General features: G+C 50.1%; 1 protein-coding gene across 2 annotated transcripts in view; it reads left to right on the forward strand.

The window, feature by feature from the left end:
• Positions 1-18,655: 18,655 nt before the first annotated feature.
• The window catches only part of GRIK3 (glutamate ionotropic receptor kainate type subunit 3), a 108,076-nt gene continuing 99,909 nt past the window's right edge, over positions 18,656-26,822 (forward strand). Inside the window, exon 1 of one of the 2 annotated variants that reach the window (XM_058856649.1) lies at positions 18,656-19,039. In XM_058856649.1, the coding sequence (XP_058712632.1) occupies positions 18,925-19,039 (115 nt within the window). In that variant the 5' untranslated portion in view covers positions 18,656-18,924. The remainder of the gene's footprint in view (positions 19,040-26,822) is intronic. The other variant, XM_058856651.1, reaches the window with a different exon arrangement.

The raw sequence follows: 26,822 nt of genomic DNA on the forward strand, positions 1-26,822 counted from the left end.
TCTGGCCTGACTTCCCAATTAGCTCCGACACTGGAGTCTGCTGTTGGAGCCAACTGTGCGAGACACGGGGCTATTAATTAACTGCTGCAGTTTCCTTCAGCTTTTGTCAGCTCCTAAATTGATTTTTCCCTAAGTGACAGGGTGCGTGTTTAGAACAAGGGCACAAGGAGCACTTCCTCGCTCCGGAGCTGAGCACATCCCCAGGGAGCAGAGCAGGGCTGGGAACCCCCTGCCCGAGGGCTTTCCTCCAGCTCAGGGCTCTGGGGAGCCACCTCAAAACAAAACCCATCAGGGTGACAAATTTTCCAAATAAAGAGAGGTACAGCACCTTGATCCTACAGACAGGCAGCTGTTTCAACAGGCTCCCAAAAATTAGAGAACAGAGAACACCCCATCACTACTGCAGCTCTGCACTGCCAAGCCAGCCTGTCTCCTATTTTTTTTATTATTACTATTATTGCTGAGATGCAGATGAATTAGTTCTCTAGGGGCTTTGCACAATTTTTTATTTTGCTAAGCTGCATTTTCTTTTCCAGAAACCTTATTTTGATGTAAATCTTGTAAACAGGGGACTGGTTCGTTCAAATGCTGAGCACAAAAGCTCTTCCAAAGGAGTAGATCAAAAGTCTGCAGTTGGCTTAATGAAAGACAGACTGACAATTAGGCTGGGCAGAACTGCATGGATGGGGGGAAAGACAGATTTAAAGGTTTAGTAATTGCCTGAGAGCACATGGAAGGAGAGATGCAGAACAGTGAGAAAGGGTGTGGAGGATGAACCTTTCTTCATTTTTGCTGCTCTAAATGCTCTCAATGTAAAATGTCGATTGTTAAGGCTCGTACAAAACGGCTGTGCAGACGCTAAGCGCCGAGGCAGATAGAAAATTGAACAAAACTGAAAATATTGAACAATTTAGAAAAAATTGTTCAATATTTAAAGTGTTTTCTTTCAATCAGGTGTACCCATTTTTCTTTCTTTTCAAGCTGTTGCCATTCCCGAAATGACTACAAGGGGATAATTGTGGCACTTTTCACAAATGAAGTAGAGACAACACAAGAAAAGCAGCCAAGCTGTCAATATCATGGCCTGAACACACAGCCATTGTCATGCCCTGACACCAAAAACATCGATCCTCCCTCTGCTGCCACTAAAAGCTGCAAAGAGAAAGAGTGGAAGGATGAGGAGGGCTTGCTCTGGGAGGGGCTGGGCTGCCTGCACAGCTGAGGCGCAAGGGAATGCTCTTGGATGGGGTTTGATTGTTCCTGAAAGTACTTTTTTTGCTTTGTTTTGAAGGATTCTACCATACAAATGGAATAAAACAAAATTGGTGCATAAAACCAGAGCGCAGGTAGAGCCCAGCTCATCATCACTGGAGCCCATCCTGCAGGAACTTGGAAATTGTTTAGTGCTGTCCCAATATTCTGCAGTTCCTGTGGCCTGGAGGAGGTTCCTGGTGTGGGAACAGACCAGCACCATGAGTGTGTTCCCAGAGCACCCAGAACAAGAAAGATTGCCATGAGATTAGAACAAAAGTAGATTAAGTGCAGGAAAAGAGACCTCAGCTCATGTCAGTTCTACAGCAGCGTTCACTTCCTTTTGAGCCTGAGTAATTTGCAAAGAATTAAAAGCCTGATGAAACAAAATGGACTTTTAAAGATGCCTGGCACACTGCAAATGAGCTTTGGTGATGTTTGCGTGGAAAGCTCGTTTGCACCCGGTGTGAATAAAGAAAATTTTGGATGCAAACAGACAGGGAGAACAAAGCTGGATCTTTGGCCAAATCCATTGGCCAGCTGGGATGTGACCACACACACCACTTGCTGCAGACATGGCTGGGGCCTGAAGATGCATTAGGATTTTAGCCCTTATATTTTTCAAATCCTCTACTGCCTCAATGCATAGCTCTAAACTCCATATAAACTGTTGTTAACTGTCTTCACATTTTGGTCAGACAAAACAATCCCCTGGGCCTGAGATCCAAGGACACCCTACAGCCTCAGACCCTGAAAAGTATAAACAAAAGTGAATTGGGGGGAGCAAACTGGCGGTGTCTGACTTCATTACCTGAAGCTGTAATTGGAGGATTAACCCTGATATGAAAATGAGCCAAACTTACAGTTGCCTGGAAAATTTGTGACCATCTTCCAGCTTGGGTGCAGCCTCTGCAAGGCTTTGACTGCCCAAGTTAAGTTTATTGAAGGCCTTTAATAAATATCCACTTTTATTCTCTTATTCTTGCCTAGCCTCTGTTCTAGGCAGCCTCTCCAAGGCATCCTTGTGACTGGATGATCCCTAGGGTCCCTTCTAACCCAAACCATCCCGTGATTCTTCCAAGAAACCTGCCCAGCTCCCAGCGCTCACACAGGGACAACCACGAGCAGCACAGGCAGGAAAACACCAAACAATAAACACCCCCAAAAAAGTTTTATCTGAAAGCAGGACCCAGAGAATCCTGCATGTTAAGCTCTGCAAGCTCATCTCTGGATAAAGATAAGTCAAATAGTTAATGTTGGAAAGGAAGAAAGATCCTGCGCTGACTTTTATCTAATCTTAGCTGGACACAGCAGATTATGCAGAACACAACGGAAAGCAGCATAAGCATTTCCTTTGGTACTTGAAATTATCCACATTATCTTAAAAATAAATCATGCCTATTGCCCCTTTGAAGTTCTGTCACTATTTTTAATCATGGAGCTGGGGCTTGGCTTTTGAGGTGAATTTGTCAGTAATTTATGCTAATAGATTTCTGCTCTGATGCTGTGTGCATTTCTGGATCTGTGGAGATGCCAGAGCCACGATATCCATGGGAACATCAGCACCAGCCTGAGTCGGTGAGCTGCTGCTCATAGTCTGAGTCCTGACCCCCACACAAGCTGCTCCAGCTCACACACACACACCCTTCCTAGGGCCAAAATCATCGCACAAATGCATAAAAATCAGAGATCTGTAGTTTTTTCCTAATGTCTCTTTTCTTCCTGGGGTCCTGACAAGAGTCTTACATCTTTAATCTTTTGGTTTTTAGCACCTATCAATGCAACAGCTTTCACTGTCACTTGAATGTCACTGGCAGCACACGTGGATTTTCCACCTCTCATAATGCCCTGGCACGAGGCCGTGGCACATTCAGATGGTTTCATCAGAGGCATAACACACTAATCTGCTCAACTCCAATTATTTAGCCACATGATCTATGTAAATCTGACCAGCTTGCAGCAGCTTCAGGCCTTGACGTGTTTGTGAGTAATTTTGATCCTGCGATTTTTTGAAATCTTTGCCATTAACAGGAGGGTGTGAATAACCAGCCCCTACAAACCAGCACTCTGGGAGAAGCTGATGCTCCCAGGGCTGAGCTGAAGCACATCTGATATTCCAGGACATCAGAAGCACACAGGTGTTATTCTAGTTCTGGAATTTGATATCCCCAAGGACTGGCAGTGGATGTGGCACCAGATAATGCCCACGCTAGCCAAAAAGTCTCTGATCTCCAGCACAACGGCAGGTGCAAGTGGCTCCCCTCAAGCAGAGCCACATCACCCTGCAGGTGATGCCAGGAAAGAAGATAATATCTGGTTTCACACCATACTGCCTTTGGCAGCAGGGGAGTGTTTGGTAAGGAGAACACGAACACTGTCAGAGTGACTAAAATTTTGCTTTGGTTTACTCAAACACCAGTGCTGTGCATGGCTCTCCAGCCTCACTGAGCCTTTGCAGGAAGCTCAAAAAGGGGTAATGCTCACCCACAGGTGCTCAGCCCACCTGGCCAGACCCCACCTGGCCTCCCCCTTCTCAGAGCCAGCACAAAACATCTACACTGAACCAGCTGAATGTAGAATTATGTGAAATGAATCCCCTCAGAATACCTCACCTGTGAAGGGTGATTACATCTCATTTTCATGTAAGAAGGACCTTAAATAACATTAGGTCTTACAGGCTTTGCCTGTGCCTCTGAGGAGGAAGGATGGATGTGTAACCTTCATGGATGAGGGACTGTGTATTTATTGTCATTGATGTGGGGGAATGGAAGAGCAAATAGATCTGTTTAGAAGAAAGCGGGAGCTTAATACCACATGTGGATGCAGTGATAATACTGGGGAGGGAACACCTCTGTCTGCCTCAGGAAGGGAGCCCTGGTCTGCTGAGGACTCACAAACCCCATGAAACCAACACCAGAGAAACACAGGTCCTGTCACAGAAAGGACATTTTCACCTTAAGGCCTAATGATCACTTAGGAACTAAACATCTGAACTCTCTCTTTGCAAATGCAGGCCTAGTGTTTCATAAATAAATGGCTTAATGACAATACCTTTACAGCAGAGGAAGGACAGTGAGGAGGAGCTGGTGAAAATCCCAATATTTGGCAGAGAAGCAGAAATGAATTGCAGAGCTGGCAGCAGCACATTTTGCCTACCTGCCAGGAATCACTAGTCCCTGGCCTGTAAGCTTTATGTTGGACTCTGGATTTAATTTTTTACTCTTCTCTACAGGATCAGTGAAATATCCAGTTTCAATGGACTTTGTGTTCTATGGTACCAATTTTCCTCAAGTTCTAATTCAGGTCCTGTTCCTTCAAATCTCTCCTACAACAACAGAGATGTGAAAGAGAGGGGAAAAGCATTCATAAATCCTACATTAATAACCAATATCAAATTCTACTAGAATTTGCTCAAAAGGAAAGGGAATCAATTGCAGTCTGTTCTCAGTTCTTTAAAGCAGCCTTATATTGTTTCTAATGAAACAAAAATCGATATGAAATTCTTCTTATGGTTCATTTTATAAAGCTCAATACCAGCTGGGCAATTTGGCTGACAATTATGAATGATCTGTTGTGTCACCAGCCCAGGCTCTGCGGCCCAGCCTGCAATCATGTGTTATTGCTTGCAGGTACATCTCTCACTATTGGTTTGCTTTCCACTTTTCTACAATGATCACTCAGAAATAAAGGGAATTTGCTAATCAATCCCATTGACTTGGAAGCAACAGTTATTAATGTCTTCAGTTTGTTGCTGGCTTCTAAACTTTTCAAATCCATTAGCTGCGAGCCCCCATTGATTACAAACACACCCCCACAAACACAGCATTGGCTTTCCAAGAAAAAAACAGAGCTTTTCGAGTCCCTTTCCACTGGAGGCACAGCATGGTGGGAAGCCTGCACGAGATGAGCAGGTAATTTTGCCACAATGACTTCCTTTGTGAGTAAAAGTGACAAAGCTATTTTTGAAGTGCCTCATTAAAGATGACTTCACTTCATTTCCAAATAACGTATTGTTCTCTTTCCCCTCCTGCCTGCGCTTCCCCAGATCCACACACTCGGATTGTTACACAGCTCCCTTCTCCTCCAGGTTTCCAGAAGCACCAGAGGTTCTCCTGCCCCGTGTTCTGGCAGACCTGCTGAGGTTCCAGGGCTGGCCAAGCCCTGAGCAAGCCAGGCTGGGTCAGGCTCTGCCTTGGGCCCCATCCCAGCTGCCTTTGGCTGCACTCCAGTATCACCCTGAAACTAGAGCCTTCTGATTGTTTAGAATATTGGGTACTTCCTTTGTTATTTTCCTTTTGATTGTTTAAAATATGGTTAATTTTCTCTGTTCATTTTCTTTTTATTTTTTAAAGAAGAAAGGGTGAGATGTCACCCTGAAAAATAAGCTTTCTGATTTTGTTTTCATAGTTTTTAGACACTTTCCCAGGAAAGTAACTACAAACATAGATGTGTATACATTCCTTCTAAGAAACGTCTTTTGATGGATGTTTCACATGACCAGTGTGATTGGGAAGGTGGTAACTTAATTATCCAATCCCTGGTCATTGTCAAGAATCTATAAATACTGGAGTCAAGAAAATAAAAACTCTCTTTTTTTCTATCACACCACTGAGATGTGTTTGTGTGAATCATTCTGTGTCCTCTAGTGACACTCCAGCTGCCCCTGACCCCACAAATTTGGGCTCAAAAACTCCCTTTGTCCCTTACTGGGGAGCCCAGTGTCCCCAGAGCCATCCCAAGCACAGTGGGAGCTGTGCCAGAACAGCCTCTCCCACATCGGCATCACTGCCTCTTCTACCTCGCTGTGAAAAATGCACCATGACCGTTTTCACTGTCAGATACAGACATAGCTTGGCTTGAAAAAAAATAAATTAGAGCTGTTTCCCCCAGTACAAACATTCTCCAACCCCCAATCCACCTCAGGCAGCCCTTCTGGATCAATAGGAAATTTGGAATATGTTTATTTTGGAACAACATGCATTCAAATGCTATGTCCAAATCAAATCAAAAACTGAGGTGTTTGGTAAGCACAGTCCTGGCTCTGTCTCTGGTCAGGCAGATTTGTCCATAAAAGATGAGGAGGGAGGGAGAAGAAACATCCTGCTCCTTTAGGGTGGGACAGGGGTTTTTAACAGTCTGCCACTGTTAAAAGATGGTTTTGCTGTGAATTTTCCCCATTTACACAACCCTGCTTATTTTTTATTCCCCTAACAGGAAAATTACATTCAAGTGGCCAGGTCTGCATTTAGAGAGACACTGTCAGCCAGGACAAAGCTGTGGGACAGACTCACCAAACTCTGCTCTGAAGTAGGTCACAGCAACTGCCACAGAATCCCCTCAAACCCATTTAAAATCCAATAAATCTAAGGAAAAAGACCAGTGGAAATGTATCTAATCTGAAAATCACATTGCCTGGGTACAATTCTGCAAATCATTTAAACCCGTTCTTAACTTGACACTAATGAATTAGCTTCCAGAAGTTAAAGGTACTTGAAGATCAGATCTGAAGTGCTCGGCCTCTTGCACCATCACATCCCACAAGAGGCCACGTTGGTGGCAGCAGCTCCATCAGACACTGGTGGCAGTCACACCAGTAACGTCACACCAGCACAGTTACACCGTGCAGGGGAGCCCCATGCTGCCCCAGTTGTTTCAACCTCAAGACATCTCAAGGTTTACCAGGGGCTAATTCAAAAATAAAAATTTAATGGGAAAGTTTGCAGTTTTTCAAGTGCAATTTACAAGATGCTGAAAGGGATCATTCTGTTTCATTTTGTGAGGAAGTTAAAAAACCCCAAAATTACTTTATAATTCTCTGGCATTCAGATGCCCTAAATATATCCAACCCTGCCAGGGAAATCTCATGCTTAGAGCAAGTCTAACATTAGCTGCTTCTCCTTTCAACTGAAAATATTCCTAAAAAACATCTGATCAATCCTAAGACAAGAGGATCATTCATTCTGCCCCAAAGGCTGTACTGAAGCAACCCTGAGAGGAGATGGAATGGGATCAGCACTGAGAGAAGGTGAACCTGCATCCATATCTCAGAGCCAAATCCCCACAGCACCATGCCCAAAGCGAGGAGAACGCTTCCCTTCTATTCCCTCTGGTCTGCAGCACAGCACCCCAAGTGCCTCCCATGGGCTGGGTTTCCTCAGGGTGTACAAAAAGAGATGAGGATTTGGAGAACAGGACGTGGTGGCTGCTGCTGGACAGAGGGGAAGCGCTGGTGGGACTTTGCTCAAGTGCTTTGTAATTTCCAATAATTGCCAAAAAGTGAGAGGTGAGGCCTTGGCCACTGTGCTTTGCCAGGTGGAAAAAATAAATTCTTGATGTGAATAAGGGAGGACGAGTAGAGCCCTCGAGGCTGCCTGCAGGCACCTGTGCACTCAGAGGAACCTGAGTTAGGAACAGCACAAACAAGATTACTGCAAGTTAAAGGAAGCAGGAAGGATTCCTCACCGAGGCAGGACATGGAAAGCCATGGCCGTAAGGAGAAGAAGAGCACGGATGCTGTGGGACAAAGCTCCTGCACCAGAAGCCAACCAAATCACTTCTTGGATGTGAGTCATCCTGGCACCCAAAGAAGACCACGTATGTGCAGCCAGTCCTGCCCTGCTCCAACAGCAGAGAGGATGAAGTGCTTAGGAAAGTAACACAGCCCTTCTTGGGAGAGGGGAAACAAGAGCATCAGTGCTTTTGCTTATTAATGGCTTGTGATCTGGAGCATGTGATGTGTGCATGCAATGGTGGCCTGGAGAAGGAATGAGAGAGAGAAATTCCCTGAAGCCATTTCTGCTTGTCCTCCTCCTTGCTTTTGGAGCATCCTCAGGGATTGCCCTTCTCACAGAGGAGTAGCTTTGGAGGGGAAAGAGGGTGACACATTCTCAAGGAGCTTATTTACAAGTGCTCTTTTCTAAAGATCAATGTGTTGAGCCTGGTGAAGAATGATTTCAATTTTGCCTTGAAAACTTGGATCAAACACTGCTGACGATGCAAACTTCCCTGCCATCCAGAGATTAAACTTGTTCTGCTGTTTTTAATGGGGGCCTGAGTGCTTTGCCTGCCAGCGGCTCTCAGCACCGTGCTCCCTCTTGGAGCAGATTCTGCGAGCACCCTGCAGAAATAATCCAGTTGTGTCTGCGTGTTGCTCAGGAGGCGCCTGATGCGTCAGCACCGAGCTGGAGCCGGGAGCTCCCCACAGGACACGACGGAAAAGCATTCAGAAAACTGGGAAAACTGTGTGCAAAGACAAGACAAAAAATGCAGCAGTCAAACAAATTTGATTTAATTCTAGATCACTACGGGCTCTCCTTATGACCTTGAAGAACAGACAGTGATTGAGAGCACGATGGCAGAGCGAGGACACAAGTGTCCTGTGCAGTGCCTGAGTTTACAAGAGGTCTATATTCAAACATCCAAAGCAATTTATAGACAGAGGTACCCTTGGCACACAACATCTCCTGGGAGCTGACTGTCTGGCTGAGGCTGATCACCCTTGACTTCACCTCGAGCTGCTCACTCCCTGAGCCAGCAATCAATCCCGCAGGCTGCTGGCCCCGGAGGCTCGGCTGCTGGAAGCTAGCGCACAGGAAAAGCAAGAGGCTGCTGCTGGGAGTACATGACCTGTCTTACCTCATGGCACTGCAGCTGCCCTGAAAGGTCCATCTCCCACCAGGGTAACATGTGATTCCCAAGCTGTGCCCAGTGCAGACCTGTCTGGCATCACACCTGGGGATGTCCCTTCACGCCTGCTCCAAAGCCCAGCACTAAAAGGACGGCTACGCCTCAGACAAGTCCTGCACTAACAAACCTGAGTATTGCAAAGAAAATACATCTCAGTGTCTTCCTCCCTCTCGGTGGCTCTGAGCCCTGGGCAGGGGCTGTCTGCCCTAGGATGGTTCAGGGTAGTCACTGCTCCTCACTGCAGCACAAAGAATCAGCCAGCAAAGCTCTGAGCTTTGTCCCTAAATCCCAGATGCCCTCGGCATTCCTCTCCTCCATGCAGGAGGCCCAGCCCAAGCCCGGTGCCTACATGACGGTGATGTCTCTTTTGGGTTACCTAAAAACAGAGGCCAGACAGAATTCAGGGAATAAAAAGCAGTTCTATTTATTGAAAGGCCTCCAGGAACATTTCAGGCAGACAAAGCCCCCCAGGAGCTGCACCCAAAATGGACCACGGGTCACGGGTTTCACACTTTTATAAGTTTGGGCCATTTGCATATTGGGGTTAATCTCCCAATTCCAGCTTCAGGTAATGAAGTCATTTACCCCAAGTTTGCTGCCCCAACTCAAAAAACAACTTTTGTTTCAATCTCTGGGGGCCTGAGGCAGTGAGGTGTCCTTGATTGCCAGGCCTGGAGAGGAATTGCTGTGTCTGACCCAAATGGGAAAGCAGCAGCTCACACTGTGTGTGGAGTTTGGAGTTACACACTAAAGAACTGCAGGGGTACAAATATATCTGAAGAATACAAAAAATATGAAAATTATAAAAGCTAAAATTCCTAAGGTATTGTGGGGAGCCCTGGGGGTCACAATGCCCACCCCCCAATCCCTTCCTGAGTCCCTCTCCACCACCTTCAGCCAGTGGGTGTGCTGCTCTCTCTTTGCTTGCTCTTCATTCAGCCTCTCAAATGTAAAGCGTTATTAAACTTGTCCTCAGTCCCTCCAGAGTGGCAGACGAGGTTGCCACGCTCCGCCAGCTGCTGATTTATTAGTCAGTTCTGCAAGACTTTAATCTACTCAGAGGGTTTTTCCTTCTCTTTTCTCAATTCATAAATGGGTATCTTTATATTTAATCTCTAGTCAAACTGCTCTGTACTTGATCTTTAAACTGCCACATGAAGGTGTGTAATTGCCTCTCTCCAGGCCACATCTGCCCGCAGGAAGTGGCTGAACCCCAGGAGGGCAGAGCTGGGATATTTTGCTCACCTCCACTTTCAGGCTCACTGAAATATGAGAATTGTGATGGCTTTCCTGGAAAGACATATTTTTGCTTCCAGTCCATGCAGAAAGGCACCTGACTCCCCTGGTGTCTTAGCTGGGATGTAGAAATAAGTGCTAAGGGATGAATTATATGAGATTTTACCCTTCATTTATTAAAAAATGGCTACTCAGCCCAGTCCAGCATCAACCTCCCCCTGTCCTGGACAGAGTGGGCATCACACCCCCAGTCGAGTCCTGGATACACTGAAATGCCTTGGGGATAAAAAAATAAAATTAAAATTGTGCTGAACACATATAATTTTGGCAAGACCTTTCTCTCCCTTCCCCCAGGGAATGCTTATAAACCAAAAATAGTTATGCAAAATTGTGCTTTTTTTCTTTTTTCTTTTATACTGTAAAAAGCCAACACAAAGTGCTTCTCTGTGTACAAATACTTTAAATATTGGATGCTTACTGGACACAAATCTGACTTTTCCTTTACATTTGAAAAAAACCAAACGCCTCTCATGGAAAAATTATGGAAATAAACTAGGAAGAGCGGCTCGTTATTTTTCCAAAGGATTTTCACGCCAAGTTTCAGTATGCAAGTCACACTCCCACCACGGAAGGCTGTGCACAGATACAATCTAGTGAAGATTTTGTGTACACTGTGTAAAATAAAGCCACATCAGCTTCATTTTGCTTGCGCTGAGAGCCGCTTAAATGTATTATTCTTCTACCTCATCACCAAACAGAAACAACACATAGGAACAGCAGCAAAAAATTAAGGGATTTAGCTTCCAATTTAGAGCCACGAGAAGAAAATGTCCTGTATGAGGCCTCCAGAGCCTCTGCTGGGGGATCTTTGAGCCCTGCATCTGCTGCACTGCCATAAGGAACCGTCTGGAAATGGTTTCCAAAAAAAGCCACCCTCAGCTTGCCCTGAGGCACATCATCTTCCAGCCTCTACTCCGTGGGGATGTCAGCAGCTGCCCAGGGTGCTCAGTGGCAGTGTTGGAGGGAAAGGTGTCTCCCTTCAGCAGCAGCCATCCCTGGCAGCATGTCAATCCCCAGATCACTGCTGTGACTTGGGAGAAGCAGGAAAAGCAGAGTGCAGCACATTTTTACAAACTGGTTTGTTTTCCATCTCTTGAAATTAATTTTCTCTGTTTTCGTACCACCATTAAAATGCCAAATAAACATCAGATTAAAAATAAAATTAAAACCAGCATTATTTTTATTCCTGTGAATTGTAATACACATGGGAAGCCTCCCACACTCCCCTTTCAATCTACAAATCCCCACATGCTGCACAATCTCCTTCCCATGGGAAAGGACGTGAACATGTTCATTGCTTGCTAAGCTGAAAAACACCAAAATTAACCTGGTGCCCAGACGCTGGCAACTGGGAATAAAAGAGATTTAACTGATACAATGGTCTGATTTAGGAGTCTCACAGCAGCTTAAAACAAGGCCACTGGAAATCCACGCTCCAGAGGCTCCTCACATCGCATGATCTGAGCGGGGAGGGAAGCGCTGGTGGTGCTGCCCGATGGAGAGGTTCTCCCTCCATGCAGGCATGCTGCCAGAGTGGCCCCATGCGTTCACTGGACACAGTTTGGCCATGAACAAGCCTTGAAAAAGCAAGCAGGGATTTATTTGAGGGTGGTTTTCTGCACTGCCCCCAGGCCTGCCGGCACCGGGCTCGTCCCTGCCCACTGCAGCAGGGAGCAGGGCACAGCCAGGAGCTGTGAACCTGTGAACCTGTGAACTGCTCTGCCCTTACCCAGGCAGGACAGCAGGCAAAGTGGGCTTTGCAAACCTTACAGAGACTGGGGTTTGGGGCTGAGATTGTGGGAGATGCTTGGGGGTGGTTTCAGATAACGACACGGAGCAGGAGCCAGATGAACACAAGGACAATCCCAGCCCCCTGTGTCACCTCAGGGCAGGACACGGCTCCCCCTCCTGCTCTCCCACACCCCTGCCCAAAGATGGGATCCCTCCTTAGCTCAGGGTCAGGTCATTTTCCTCCAGCAAACACGTAATTTTTGCCTCCACACGTTTAACACTCCTCAGGCTTGCACAGCATCCCCTGTAGCCAGCACCCACTGCCACAGGAGAAATGCTCTCTGCAGACCCCCACTCCCATCCCCAGGCAGGGATCCCCCTTGTCCCTGCACATCAGGCTGGATTTTGTTCCCAGTAGGTACACCCAGATCCACCCCCAGCTTCTCACCCAACACTTAAACTTCCTTTGAATGTGCTGGAACAACCAAGAAATTTGCTGTGAATAGGACACATGCCAGAATTCACAGGGATTGGGCAAAACAACTGGCTGCAGCTGGCCAAATTAATTCCCAGCATAATTCCACTGAAGTGGAATTTATCAGGCATTTGAAATAATGTGATCTTTTCTTGCCCTTTGCATGTGCAGAAGGGAAAAAAAAAAAGAAAAAAAAAAAAGATATTAACAGCTCACTCCCAGTCTTTGCATGGGTAATTAGCCATGTGGGGAGCAAAGAGCCCTGTGCACTCCCGGGCTGGCAGGTGCCCAACCTTCTGCTCTGCCAGTTGGTACCTTTGTTGACGAGAAAAAGGAGCTGCCCTGGCTGGATCCCTACAATGGACCACAGGCTGAGGCTGACAGGTCACAAACATGTCACGTGAGAGTTGAGCAGAGCCCCATGGAGCGTACCAAGTTTCTTTGTAAACTGGTTCCATGCAAAGATAATAGCGAGCAGAGGCTAATTCTGCAGTCTCTAATTTTCTTGTCTGACTAAGCAGGCATAATTTACACCCATCAGTTGCAAATGGCTTCTCCCACCAATCCTAAAGATAGAGGACTTTTCTTTTTTTTTAAGGGGAAAAAAAAAGAAAAAAGATGATTTCCTACCTCTGCAGAAAGAGGATGAAAAACACATGTAAAGGCTGTCTGACACAAATATGTATTTTCACGCAGCTAGTTCAAAGAGATCATCTTGCAGCCCAGAAAAAGTAGACCATGATGGAACAACTGGCCAAAACAGTTTTTTCTGTCAGATATGAACACAGGGGGTGATAAAGACAATAATTTTAACTGGTCTTACTTAGTCATTTGCTCCCTGTTGCCCTTTTCAGCCCGTATGACACACTGCAATTGTACAAATTCAGCTGCTGCTGCACGAGGCTGACAATCAGCTGGGATGCACATGGCTCTATTCCACAATCCCAGGGGTCTGTCACCTCTCAGGTGCCAGGACAAGCTCCATCCCTGCTCACAGCCACCACATCACATCCAAAAAGTCCGGGCAGGTCTCTGCATCCTGCCATATTCACCTTCCTGGCGTGACTCTTTCCATTGGGAAGTGTCTGCTCCGGACTCCTGGAGCACCAGCCCATCTCCAGGTCCAGACCAGGATCCCTTTGAAGGAAGGACCTGACCAAAGGGGCCCTGCCAGGGGTGCCCAGGGCTCCACAGGATCTGTGCAAGAGCTGGCAGGGATGGAGCTGCCCTAGTGCCAGAGCCAGGGTGGCTGAACCATCTCCACAAAGTCCCACCTCCCTGCACAACCCAAGGGCCCCACGTCCCCACTGTGTCCTGCCAGGCGGGAGCAGCAGGGTCTGACATCCCTGGTGGCAAGTGTGTTACACTCTGAGCTTGCAGGGCACCCCCGGGCAGCGCAAACTGCTGCGTGACTGATTAAAAATAATAACAAGATTCACACCCTTCATTATCGTCTCCTTCAGAGAGGCTCCACGAGCCTCAGCAGCTCCAGGCAGGAAGGTCTGGTAAACCTCTCCAGGCGCTGTTTGAAGGGTCGCGTACTCCCAGCACAGTCCTTGTCTCACCCCCACGTCTGCTCAGCCAGAAAGGGGCAGTGGAAAAAATTGGTGCTGCAAATACCACGGTGGGGAGGAAGAGCCAATTCACATCTCCTGCCTGTCTCAAAGCCTCGTCCCTGGACCCGCCAGGTCCCAGCTCCCGCTGCTGCGGGCGGGGTGATGCCAGCTGCTCCCGAGAGCAGCACCAGCCCTTCTGATGTGCTCGGGCTCCGATCGAGCTCCCCGCAGCCAGCCCGGGCAGCGCAGCGCTCGCTCCCGGTCCCTTCCCTCCCTCCCGCTTCCTGCGAGGCATCGCCGCTCCCGGTTTGACAGGAGCTCGCGTTCTCCCATCCTGACTCGCACAATAATATATTCAGCAGAACTGGATACATTTCAAACCAGCTATTATACCACAGTATGTTCCAACACAAATATATGCGGTGTAGTGCAGCAACAATTCTTCCGCGAGAATCTCAGATTGCAGAAACCTCGCATTTCCCTGCCCCGGACAGAGCAGCCACGCCGTCACAGCGGGAATTAATTAGAGAATTAACATAGTAAAAATCTAAGTGGGAAACCTCCCCAGTTTCAAATCAGTTACAACGCCTCTCCCTTCCACATGGAATGCCGAGGGGAAATTTCTCCTCTTCCCCCCGCCCCACAGCAAGCAAAATGTAACACAAATTGCAGTGGGTTTGAGGGGGGAAATGCAGATAGCTGGGGTTTGCTTTTGCAAGAGCTGCTGGAGCGCGGCGGCAGCATCACCTCATCCCGGCTGTTGTTCGGAATTAGTGGGAGTTAATAGGAATTAATGGGAGTTGATGGGAATTAATGCGTCTCCCGGGAAAAGGCATCGAGCAGACCCCAAACTCCTCGGGCAAAGCCGGCTTCTCCCTGCAGCACTGCCGTGCCCAGCCCTCGATGCCATCGCAGCTCCCAGATGATTACAGCCAAAGGAACGCTCCTTACAGTAGCTAAACCTGCCATTAAACCCGGGAAATCTGCTGGGGCAGAGCTGCAGGAGCCAGAATTAACCCGACTGTTGGAGTGCGGAATGAGACCGGGGAGGACGAAAAGGAGGGATCCTTCATAATGGATCTGTGAATCGCAGGCTTCAATTCAATTTAGCAACCCATCAATCAAGTTGTGGGTGTCAGGGAAGGGCCGGAGCCGGGACGGTTTCAGTAGAGGGCACTCAAGCCCCAGAAATCTGCATTTCCCAGGTATATTCCCTCTGATGTTTTAGGAGCCGACTTCGGCACATGAATCTCCGTAATGCGAGCACTGAGCCTCATAACTCAGATTGATGGTGGTTCTATTAGACCTGATGCATATAAATCTAAACAAAACACATGTGGATGGAGCTAATTCGAACGAACCAGTTTAGATACCATTACAGAAATAAAGAGAAGCCTCTTTTTCTTCATTAGTATTGAAAAATGCTATAGCTATAGAAATGCATATGTCTCTTTCTGCCAGGTTCATAGTTCTGCTGCTGCTCTAAAGCATTGGTCTGATTTGAAAATGTCCTTCAATCAGCATTTTCCTCTAGATATTAATAATCTCAACACTATTTTCCATTTTTGCAAGTGATTCCCTTTCATATTCAAAAATAAGAAGCCTTACATCAGTGACATGAGAACACCCGTAAACCTACAGCTTTATTTGTAGGTGAGAGGTCCGAAATTTTTATGCCTATAAAACCCCCATAAGATGTACACAATTTCGAATCTGACCTGTGTAATACCTGGAGCTCTAAATACCACACATATTCATGGCAGCACAAAAAAATAACATCCAAATATATTCACAACAAACTCAAAATAAGAAATCGACTTCTCCTCACTGGTACACTATGTTCACAAGTTATAAATACACCAGAGTTTGCATTAATTGATACACTCTTAAATGATGAATTACCACATTAAAGCTATTTTCACAGCACTTATGGACTGGGCAAATATCTTGTATTTTTAGCATCACTGTAACAAGTTGTCCAAAACCAAAGCCCTTCTGCTACCTTTGATCATCCTTCAAGGCACAGCCAAAGGATCCTGAGGAAAGTCCTGACTCAGCCTGGTATAAATCCCACTCCCAAGGCCCAGCACCCCACTAGGCAGCACTCACCTGTGCAGCAGCACTGAGCCAGAGCTCTGGGCCCAGCAGGAGCTCTATCAGCCTTCCAGGTACTTCTTTCTCTTGTGCAGCCATCCTGTGCATGCTGTAGTTATCCCTCACGACCTGACTGCTGCTGCACTGGGCAGCTGAAGGTCACTGCTCACAGGTCTGGCCTCATGCAGCCCCTCCATGGGCATCAGGTAAAACTGAGTCTTTGTAGGGGGCAAAAAAGCCCCAAGCGGCTATGGTGCAGCACCTAAGAGAAGTTTTCAACTTCAATTTGTAATCCTGCCACAGAGCAGCCCTGGGATCCCCAGGGTGCAGCCCAGAGAGAAGAGCATTGCCAAGCTAAACGTGAGAGATGGGTTGGGGACAGTGTGGGAATCTGGGAGTACAAAAGAAGGGAGACACAGCCATGGTGGGCAGTTCTGCTGAACACCCTCAGCTTGCTTTGGGAAGTAGAAGCCATGCAAAGCTGGAGTGCTCCTCTGCCTGTGCCCAAGCTCGACTGCTGTGGTAATTTCTGCTACAGGACTTTTCCTGTCCTTCCTTTCTGACCTACATATATGGGATGAGGATTGTCCATGACCTCCGTACACCCATCTGTCACCAATCAAATAATTTAATACAAAATAAACTATTTCTGCTGGCCCTGCGGTAGGATACAGTGGCTGAAGCTGAGGTTAGAGCCTAATCAGTTCCTGGTACTGACAGAAAGGCAGGAAGCCACATCCCAAACTAACAGAATATTTCCTCCCAGCTACAGTTTAATTTCAACACTCTACAAAATCAGACCTCTTCTCCATGTGCTGGAGTCTGCAAAGAACAGCCACAGCCAAAACGGCCCTTTTTACCTGCTCCCTCCCAATAGCTTTGTGGGGCTTTTTTATCTCCAGGAGCAAAGAGTCCCCAGGTTGTGACATTTAATTTTATAACAAGTTCATAGAAACAGCTGTCCCTCGCTTAAGCAATATGTAAAGAAATTTTCTTCCATGCCCTTTTGCTAAATCTTATCCATTTTGGTGTCAGGAGGGATAAAAATATCCCTAACAGGAGCCTCTCTTTTCTGTAACCATCTTTGGCACAGGCAGGAGCCGGAGCCTTGGCCCTGCCCACAATCAACACCAACAACCTCCTCCTGTGAGACCGAGCCTGTGCGCGGCTCTTGGGGGAGGCTGAGCCACCTCGGCCTGTGTGACTCGATGCTGAGCTGGGAATGAGCCGTCCCCTCCACCATGGCACAGTGCTGAGACCCCAGGGCGCCTCAGGGCGCCTTCCCAGCGAGCCACCACGGCCCAGGGAGGCACCGCAACATCTCTGCGAGGGGCTGCTCCTGCCCCTGGCGTGTCGATCTGCCATAGAGAGTTCCAGCTTTTCCTTGATTCCGTGTTGATGACGGCTGTCACATTCCCCGGCCAATCGCCCACTGCTGCTGCTGTACAAACAGCGAGAGCCCAGCAGTGGGCACGCAGGGAATCCCCCTCGTGTCTCTCTGCAGCGGTCCCGCACTCGCTTCCTGCGACACCCAGCAACTTCTCTTTGAGTTGTACATCAATAATGACTCGCAGCGTTCCTCCTCCAGTCCATACCCCCCGGCTGCTCCGGGATGGGTCTCTGGAACAGGGTGCAGGACGGCGATCAGCATTTCTCCCAGCACGGAGCACGCCGAGCTTGCTGCTGGGGAAAGCGACGGGCAAGGAAAATTAAAAAGATGAACCGATACAGAGTAATAGTATGTTTGTAAGAAAATTAAATATCTGCTCTTCAGCTGTTCCAGGCTGGATTTAGCAGACAGCTGGCAAATGGGAACGATTGGAAATGATGGAATAGATCAAATTATATAAATGAGGAAAAAAAGGGAATTAGCCCTAGCCTGGCCCAGCACGTTGACAAAGCAGCTCCCGGTCCGCGGCACGGGCAGCCCTTTGTCTCTGTCACCGAGGTCATTAAACTCCCGGCTGTGGAGTGCGGGCCGGGCGCGGTTCCGCCGCTGCAGCGGCCCCGGCCCCAAACCCCCCCGCCCCAAACCCCCTGCCCCAGAACCCCTTTCCCCAACCTCCCCTGCCCCAGAACCCCCTTGCCCCAAACCCCCCTGCCCCAAACCCTCCTGTCCCGCCTCTCCCGGCGCCCGGTGGCGACACCGGGACCCCCGGGGTGATACGGGACCCCCGAGAGCTTGGGGGACACCGGGAACGCCGCGATCTGCGGGACAAGGGCCCATCGGGGGCAGAGGGAACAGGAACATCCAGCGCTGTCGGGACCCCCGGGACCCCTGCGCCATCTCCCCCGCCCCGCGGTGCCCTCCGAGGGTCCCCTTGGCGTCCCGCCCCGCGCCCGCCGCCGGCGCTGCCCCGGCCCCGGGGGAGCGGGCGGGTGCCGGTGAGTGCCGGGCTGCTTGTCGGGGTGTCGGCGGTGTGTTAGTGTGTCGGGGTGTGTGTCGGGGGTGTGTGTCAGGGGGTGTGAGCGTGTCGGTGTGTGCACGCTCCACTCCGGGGCTTTGCGCGAGCAGCGCATCAGCGGTAGGAGGGGACAGAGCCGCTCCTGGGGCGCACCGGCAGCCCCGGCTCTGCAGGTGCCGCCCGACCGGCACCGGCACCGCACGGCTCGGCCCGGAGCGGAACGGCCCGGCTCGGCTCGGCTCGGCGCGGAAGGGAGCGGCCGGAGCTGTGGCTGCCGCGGGACGGGCCGGAGCGGCCGCTCTAAGATGTGCCATGAGCCGCCCGGCCCCGGCGCCGAGCGGCCGCTCCGCCTGAGCCCCGGGCAGCAGCCGCCCGAGTCCCCGCTGCCCCTGGGGCCCTAGGGCCGCGCCGGCCCGCGCCCTCCCCAACGATGCCCCATCTCTGGCCGGCGCTCCGCCGCGTCCTCTGGGAATACTGGGCAGCGCTCCTGGTCGGCGGCTTCTGGGGACAGAGCTCGCACGGGATGCCGCATGTCATCCGGATCGGTAAGGGCCGCCGGCGGCGGCAGAACTTCGGCGCCGGGGCGGAGAACGCGCTGCCCGGGGCCGCGGCGGGGGATGCGGTACCCGGGGCCGCGGGATGCGCTGTCCGATGCCGGGGCGGAGGTTCCCCCGGCGGAGAGTGCCCTGGCCGGGGTTGGGGACGCGCTCCTGCTGCCGGGGCGGAAGGTGCCGGCGGGGCGGTGAGGCGGGGGCTGTGTCCCGGAACGGAGCGGGCAGCGCTCTCGGTGAGAGCAGCCGCCCCGGGCGAGGTGCGATGGGGGTGCCGGGCACCTTGCGAGGAGGAGAAGAGAATGCTGTCCCTCTGGGGAGTGGGGTGCTGATTCCCCGGGGGAGGGGAACGTTTTGCTCTCGGAGAGGACGAATGCTTTGCCTGTGGAGAGGGAGGATGCTGAGCCCCCAAAGACGGGGGTTGCCGAGCACCCAGACAGGGGGGATGTTGATTCCCTGGAGAAGGAGGATTTTTGCTCACAGAGATGGGGGATGCCGAGCCCCCGGAGAGGAGGGATGCGTTGTGACGACGAGGGCTTCGGTGCCCGGTGCGAGGAGGGCTGTGGAGCCTGCGGCAATGGGGTGCTGTGCAGAGGTGCTTTGACCCAGGGCTGGATGTGCCCAGCACAAGGGACAGACAGCCCAGGGGGGCCCGCGGCACCGAGTCCCGCTGCCTGGAGGATGCCAGTGGGCTGGCTCTGCTGCAGCTGCTGCTGAGGACCAGGCTTGTTTCATTAAATTGCTGAGGTTCTGGGGAAAATTAATTTTTAATAATGTTACATAAAGTAATTGCACAGATAACATCCTGGGAATGAGTCTGCGATCTTTCTTTTTCTAATTAAACGAGATACTTGTTTTAATCATGTCATGTAAAAACGGCGCTGATTTCTGTTACATCCCATGCACTTTGCCATTGGTACATATTCCTAGGGATTTGCTGTCTGCCCACTAAAAATTACAAGGACGGGTTTACCTGCCTTTTAAGGGTTCAAATTTTTACTCAGAGAAACCAGTGAAAACTGAATAGATTTGTGAATAATTTTAGCTGGAAAAAAAATTGGTCTTACTTATACCAGTGCAACTGCACAGCAGAAATATGAAAGCCAGAAAGAGAAACATGCTGGTCTTGAGGGACAGGTGATTTTTGAAGTGAGACACTGTCACCTCCAGCAGGGCTTGGAGTGGCTGCATGGCCCAGATCGTCTCATGGACAAGGGCTTGATTCCTGCAGGGTGAGCATCTGGTCTCCCCCAGACTTCTGTGAATGGGGCGCTCCACGCAGATGTTATCCCGTGCACATTGTAGTGCCAGAAATATTGGTGGAAAAGGTTAATGGGTCTGCCTCCGGGGCCTGGGGCCCTGGCGGCTGCTGAACTTTCAGCAGAGCCAAGCTGCTTAGTATGCTCAGCCTCCGCCCGGAACAGCTGGAAATGTTTTGTGCCAAACAAACCCACTCCCAGGAAGGATCCGTTGCTGCTGACAGGACACGCTGGGCTCCGCCAGTCCCACTGCAGGAGCTGGGAGGAGGCGTCCTGCTGGTGTGAGCCCCCCCGGCTGTCAGCAGCCTGTGCCCACCGAGAGCACCGCAGTGTCGTGGTGGAGTTTCCCTCCCCGACGGGTCCCAGGGCTCGGATCCCCTTTGGGACCGGCGGCCGTGTGCGGAGGTGCTGTCGCAGCTGGGCTGCCGGGCTGGCAGCTCCTCCTGCCTTCGGCTTGGCAGCAGCGGGCCTGATTCTTGGTGGCCAGAGCCGGCTGCTGCCAGGCTGCCGCTCCGAGGAGACGGGCGAGGGGCAGCCGCAGCTGTGGCAGATGCTCGTGGGGAGCTGAGGCCGCTGGGGATGGCGGGTGCTGAAACTCCAGGGAATACTCGCCTGGCTCATGGGGGATATTCAGGCTCAGGAGTATCCCTGGGGGCTCTGTGGAGATGTTTAGTCTCGACTCTCAGTGCCTCAGTTGTCCTGAAAACGGATTTTCTAGGCTCAAAGCAATTGCGCAAAAGGACAGAGGAGGTTTCAATGCAGAGACTGCTGCCGGCCCTCCACGAAAGCATTTGGGTCTGCTGCAGCTCTGCTCCCCTTCACCGGGCAGGCAGGGAGGCAGGAAGACAGGGATGGAGACAGGGAGGCAGGCAGGAAGGCAGGGATGGAGGCAGGAAGGAAGTGATGGAGGCAGGGATGGAGGCAGGGATGGAGGCAGGCAGGGAAGGATGGAGGCAGGCGGGCAGGAAGGGAGCACAGCTGTGCCACTGCCTGCACTGCCGTGCCTTCCATAGGAACAATCCCTCTTTACCTGCTGAGAAATCCCACTACAGTCAGCCCCTCATCAAGCCACTTTTTTGATCAGTAAAATAAGAAACTGAAAAGATCAGAAAAAGGCTTTAATCGGGGCTGCAGGGAGATCTATGTTTACTTTCTCTCTCAGCTAAAACTGGCATCATTTTGTGACCTCTTTTTCAGCCCACTGGAAAGCTGCAGCTTCTTGCCCTGCATTAATTTGTGCAAAGCTGCCCTGGCTTTCAAGTAATTATTTTAATTATTAGGTTATGCCAAGAAGTGGAGAACACCTAAGTAACTATTGGTTTAGCACTGAAAATCAAACCAGAGAGAAAGCAGGTAACTTCTGAAAGCTCTCTTTTATCCCTGTGAAGCTGACTCTTAAAATAAATACAGAGAGAGACACTTAAGAAAGGAAAGGAAAAGCCAAAAGCACCCTTTTTCTCGCCAGTAAAATATAAATATTTAATCTACACATCTAAACATAATCTATACATGCACCCGTACAAAGAAAATCCATGCCTTGTTACTGGATGGGTTTTTTGAAGCAGGAGTTTCTATCTGAAGCTTATTCAACATCTGCTTGGTTATTACGCAATCTGTTAAATATTTGAAAATGCCGTATCAGAAAACACCATCCGGAGCTGCTCCAAGTGCTCAGTTGAGCTCTGAGTGACTCTGGAGTGGAGACAGAGAAGGGTGGCGGTGTGAGGAGCTGCCCCGAGTTTAGCCACGGTGAGGGATGCTGAGCTGCTGCCAGCCCTCACTGCGGCTGAGCTGGAGATCCCACCTGGCACCCAGAGCTGCACGGGGCTCCTGCGGCTTTGCAGCACCGTGCCCGTTGTAGCTAAAAGGAGCGAGAGCTCGCTGGTCAAGGTACCGTAGAGATCCCATTTGTCTAACCTTTCACTTGGATTAAAAAGCAGTTTGACGCGCCAGGCGAGCACTCGATGCCATTTTAGAACATGATGATGATGATGGCACCAGCGCTGACAAAGCCGGGCGGGATGAGCGAAATGGGTGGCGCAGGTGAAGCAGGACTGGAGGCTCCAGCACACCCGTTCCAGCCTGCTTTGCTGAAGCATCATCAGAAATTCCTCAGAGCGATTATTTTGAGGGATGATGTGTTGGTGAGACACACGTGTGGGTCAGATGCCAAAGGGATTGGTAAATTGTAAAGAACAGAGCCCCCAGCACTGGGCAGGCAGCGGGAGCTGCATCTGGGGATTCCTGAGTGGGTTTGCACCCTGGTGCTGCTGAGAAGGTGACACTGTAACCATCACTGTCCTCGGCCACCCTGCTCCTGCCAGGAGTGCCCTGCCCAGGGGGACAGGCAGGGTCCCAGCCCACCCTGCCCTTGGGTCACCCCAACCCCAGCTGTGTGCTCACCCTGCCCCTCTGCAGGACGAGGTAATTTTCCCATGAGCCAGGGAATGGGGTCATTTTTCTTGCTACTTTTTAAAAGGCATTACCTCCACTTCTGGGTCCTCACTCTTTTTTTTTTTTTTTGCCAGATTTTTCACTAAGGTTCTATTCCTGCTGATATTTGTGGCAATAATCCCACCTCAAGCATGTCTGACAGTCCCAGTCCTGTATCTCTGAAGTGGCTGTGAGCAGGATCAATCTCCAGCAAAGCTTTTAAACAAACAACCCCGCATGAGGAATTTATCGGATTTTATTTCTTGTAGTGTCTTTCTAAGCTGTGTTTGCATAGAGAAGGGGTCAGGGCATTGATTGTTTGTATGATTTGCAAGTTATACAGAAAATACAATCAAACTGGAGCCCATGTGAGAAAAATATCATTGATTATTTTATACAAATACATAGAAAACAAGTTCTGTGGATAATTATCCTGCTCTGTGTGATTGGCTTTTCTGAGGCTTATTATGCCTGTCAGGAATTTTATTTTGAAACCACCTTCCCACACTCTGCAAATGAAGTTGTATTTTTAAAAATAAAGGCAGAAACAGGCTTTTCCAGGCTGAAACAGCAGCGCCCGAGGGCTGGGAGCTGCACAATCATGGGGGACATGAATGCTGGAGTGGAGTCCTCAGAAAGGCAGCTTGAGGGTTTTTCTGCTCAGCTTGTGTCTGGTGACCAGAGTGGCCAGTGTTCTTTGGTGATGCTGGCAGGGGATGGCACCAGGGTGTTTTTCAATCACTGTTTCCTTTGTGGCTTCTCCTGCATTCCCTTGGGCACTGCTGTGACTGTGCACCCACTGCTCAAGCATTTAATGGTTGATAAAGTTATTTCAGGTCATGAGATGCTTTGTGTGTCAGATAACACATTCTGGTAATTTCAGCAGGATAGGAGGGCGGCAGTGTAAATTGTTTGGTGGTAAATGAATTCTGAATACATTTGAATAACAATGTTAACTCTTTATCGCAAAATAGTGTAATTATTTGATCTTGGCATTCTCTCGAGAACTTCATACAGGAAATTAAGATCAAACCACATACCAGAAAAGAATAGACTCCCATTTATCACAAGGCAGAAGAGACACCAAAGCAGACAGCTCAGTGCTGGGCTGCTGCCTCGGGGCACTTGGACAGGCTCGGGCTGGAGGCAGCAGGGGGTGGAAGAGCCTTGTGTGGGCACAGAGAGAGGTGGATGCACATAACCTGACACCGGTTCACACAGACACACCCCGGGACACACTGACACACACCCCGGGACACATCCTAGGACACACTGACACACCCCGGGACACACTGAAACACCCTGGGACACACAGACGCACTCCAGGACACACTGACACACCCCGGGACACACAGACACGCGCCTGTGGCATGACAGCTGCCTCTCGTGCTGCAGTGTCACGTCTGGATTTATCAGCGGCCGGTGCAAACCCGCCCCCTCTGAATCCATCTCACCTGTGCTGTGTTTATTGATGACAGGCAGGGATAGAGACAGGCATTGATTGACAGGCTTATTTATGACAGGCAGCGATAGACAGGCATTTATTGACAGGTTTATTGATGACAGGTAGAGGCTGCTGTTAGCAGAAGCTTCCCGTGAAGCCCGCACGGCGCAGCCACGCACGGAGCGACTTTAGAGTCGTTCTGTCTCGGGCAAAGCCGGCTCCCTTTTCCCCGGGGACACGAAGCGCTCCTGGGGTACGGAGCAGCAGTTCCAGGGAGTTAGCACTCCTAAAGGAAGCCAGCTCCCCGCCTGTCCAGATATGCCCCGCATCGGCAGAGGGCACTGCCCGGCCGCGGCTCCCGCAGCCTCCAGCACGGAGCTCCCGGCGCTGGCTCGGAGCCGCCGCGGTGCTGGAGCCTCTCGTGGGGGAGACACGGCATCAAAGGCAGCACGAAGCCTCCTAATCCCGTGCAATGTGCGTCTCCACCAGTTTCGCCATCTCCTTCCCCTCCTCTTGGCTGCAGCTTTAGCGCGACGCTGCCTGGGCGGCTTTTCCCTCTGCACAGCAGAGGACGGGCGGGGAAGTCTCTGGGAAAGGCAGATAGCGAGTTGAAAGCACCAGAAGCACGGGCGAGGATGGATAGAGGCAAATGTTGAGATGAACCGAGGGCTGAACGGAAGGATAAGAGCTGCTGGAGGGAATAGGAGTGGAACGGGAGAGATGTGCCCCTTAGAGAATCCAGCCTGGTTCGCCAGGCAGGGATTGGCGCAGTACGGGCCGATGCAGAGTGGATTCATTTGGGATGGGGGTTGATTCGTTGACACGCTGATTCGTGTTATAAACAGCGAAAACAGGGATGATGTGCTGCTATTTACCACTTGTAATAACGACTGAAATAGATGCAGGTCCTTAGCACAAGAGAGAGCTCTTAAAGCAGGTGGAGGGCTCAGCTCATTGCTTTGTCTTTGCTCCTGCACCAGCTTTTCTTTGTGGTTGCATTTGTTAACCCTTTGTGGCTCCTCTCACCCCCTGTTGCTGGGCTGCCCCCGGGGAATCCACAGCTTCAGTTCTCGGGTTTGCACTGCGAGGCTCTCACCACGCCAGCGTTACCTGGCTCCTCGTGCCTTCAGTCTGCAGCGAGACACAGAGCATAAACACACAGATACGGGTGTGACTGCTCTGTTATTTCTGGCAGGAGAACTTGGTTCAGCTGCGAGCGGCTGAGGAGAGCGTGGGGTACCCCTGCGTCAGAGGCAACCCCAGCGCTGCTCTGAGCTTCCCCCACGCTGCTCAGCTCTGCAGCACTGGCAGGAGGAGAGGGAAGCAGACACCAGCCTCGGCCACCACACTGTATCTGTATAATTTAATAATTTAATACTTTAGTCCAGGGACCTTGTTAGACTTCAGCTTTTTTTGATGTGCCCCAGCCAATAGGCAGCACAGCCCTGCGTGGGGTCAGATTCATAGAATAAAAATCAAAATTGGGAAGTAGTAAGGGAACAGCTGGCACATTCTATATCAGCTCGTTGTGCCTGGGACATTCAGCACAGCAGTGTGACCTGGAAAGCAGCAGGAAGGATTTGGCTTCCAAAGGCACGGACCATGTGGGTACGTTTGGAGAAGTTTTTAAACAGACAGATAAACTAGCTAATGCCAAAGGCACAAACCAAAGACTTAAAGTTACGTAAATGTTCAGATGAATTCTTGAATTTGGGCCTTGCCCTTTGCTCATTGCTCTGTAAACTGGGCACTGGAGATCCCCTCTAAGGGGTACCCAGCTCCCTGGGACTGGAGCACTCAGTGTTACACAGGCTTTTGAGACAGATTCCAATTTCATCCTGCAAGCAGCAGCTTCAGGAGCACCAGTGGTGCCCCTGCAACAGCTGGGTGGAAATGGTGGTTCCCACCTCCAGAAAGGACTGGGATGAGGCCACTGACTGCTCTGACAGAGGCCACTGGGCATTCATTAGCTAGCAATGCCATCTGATGGCTACGGCATGTCCTTTGTTCACACTGGGGACTTGGAGGTGAACAGACCAGATCACTGAACTCACCAGCTCCCAGGTGAGTAGGAACGTACGTCATTCCTAAAATAACAGAGCTGGTACTGCAGAATCCAAACTTGATTAGAGCCATAGAAGAGTACGGGGAGAGAACCAGCGTTGCCGTGGGCGGCTTCCCCCCACTCTAATGAATAGACGGCTGTCAGCTCGCACTTTTCTCCCAGGATGAAACAGTAAATAAAATCTGGTATAACCCACAAATTTAGCTGAGTTACGGCTGTCTATTGGGACTGAAGTGTTAGACTTGTTGGTTAGTTTTCCAGTGAATTCAGAGCACTCTGAGGGAAGTCACTGCAGTGATTTTAAATTCCACCCTCTGTGAGATACCATGCCTGCCCAGGCACATGGGCTGAGGGGGCTTTTTCCTGGCTGCAGAAGAAGTTCTGTGTTGGGAACAGGGTGGATTTTGTTCTGAATGGAACAAACAGCCACAGCACCTGCTCAGCAGAGGATATAAGGCTGGATGTCATAGAATCTCAGAGTGGTTTGGGTTGGAAGGGACATCAAAGCTCATCTCATTCCACCCCTCCTGTCACAAGCAGGGACAACTTCCACTAACCCAGGTTGCTCCAAGCCCT

Source organism: Poecile atricapillus, chromosome 24, assembly GCF_030490865.1.
Source record: "Poecile atricapillus isolate bPoeAtr1 chromosome 24, bPoeAtr1.hap1, whole genome shotgun sequence".
In the NCBI taxonomy this organism is placed as follows: Eukaryota; Metazoa; Chordata; class Aves; order Passeriformes; family Paridae; genus Poecile; species Poecile atricapillus.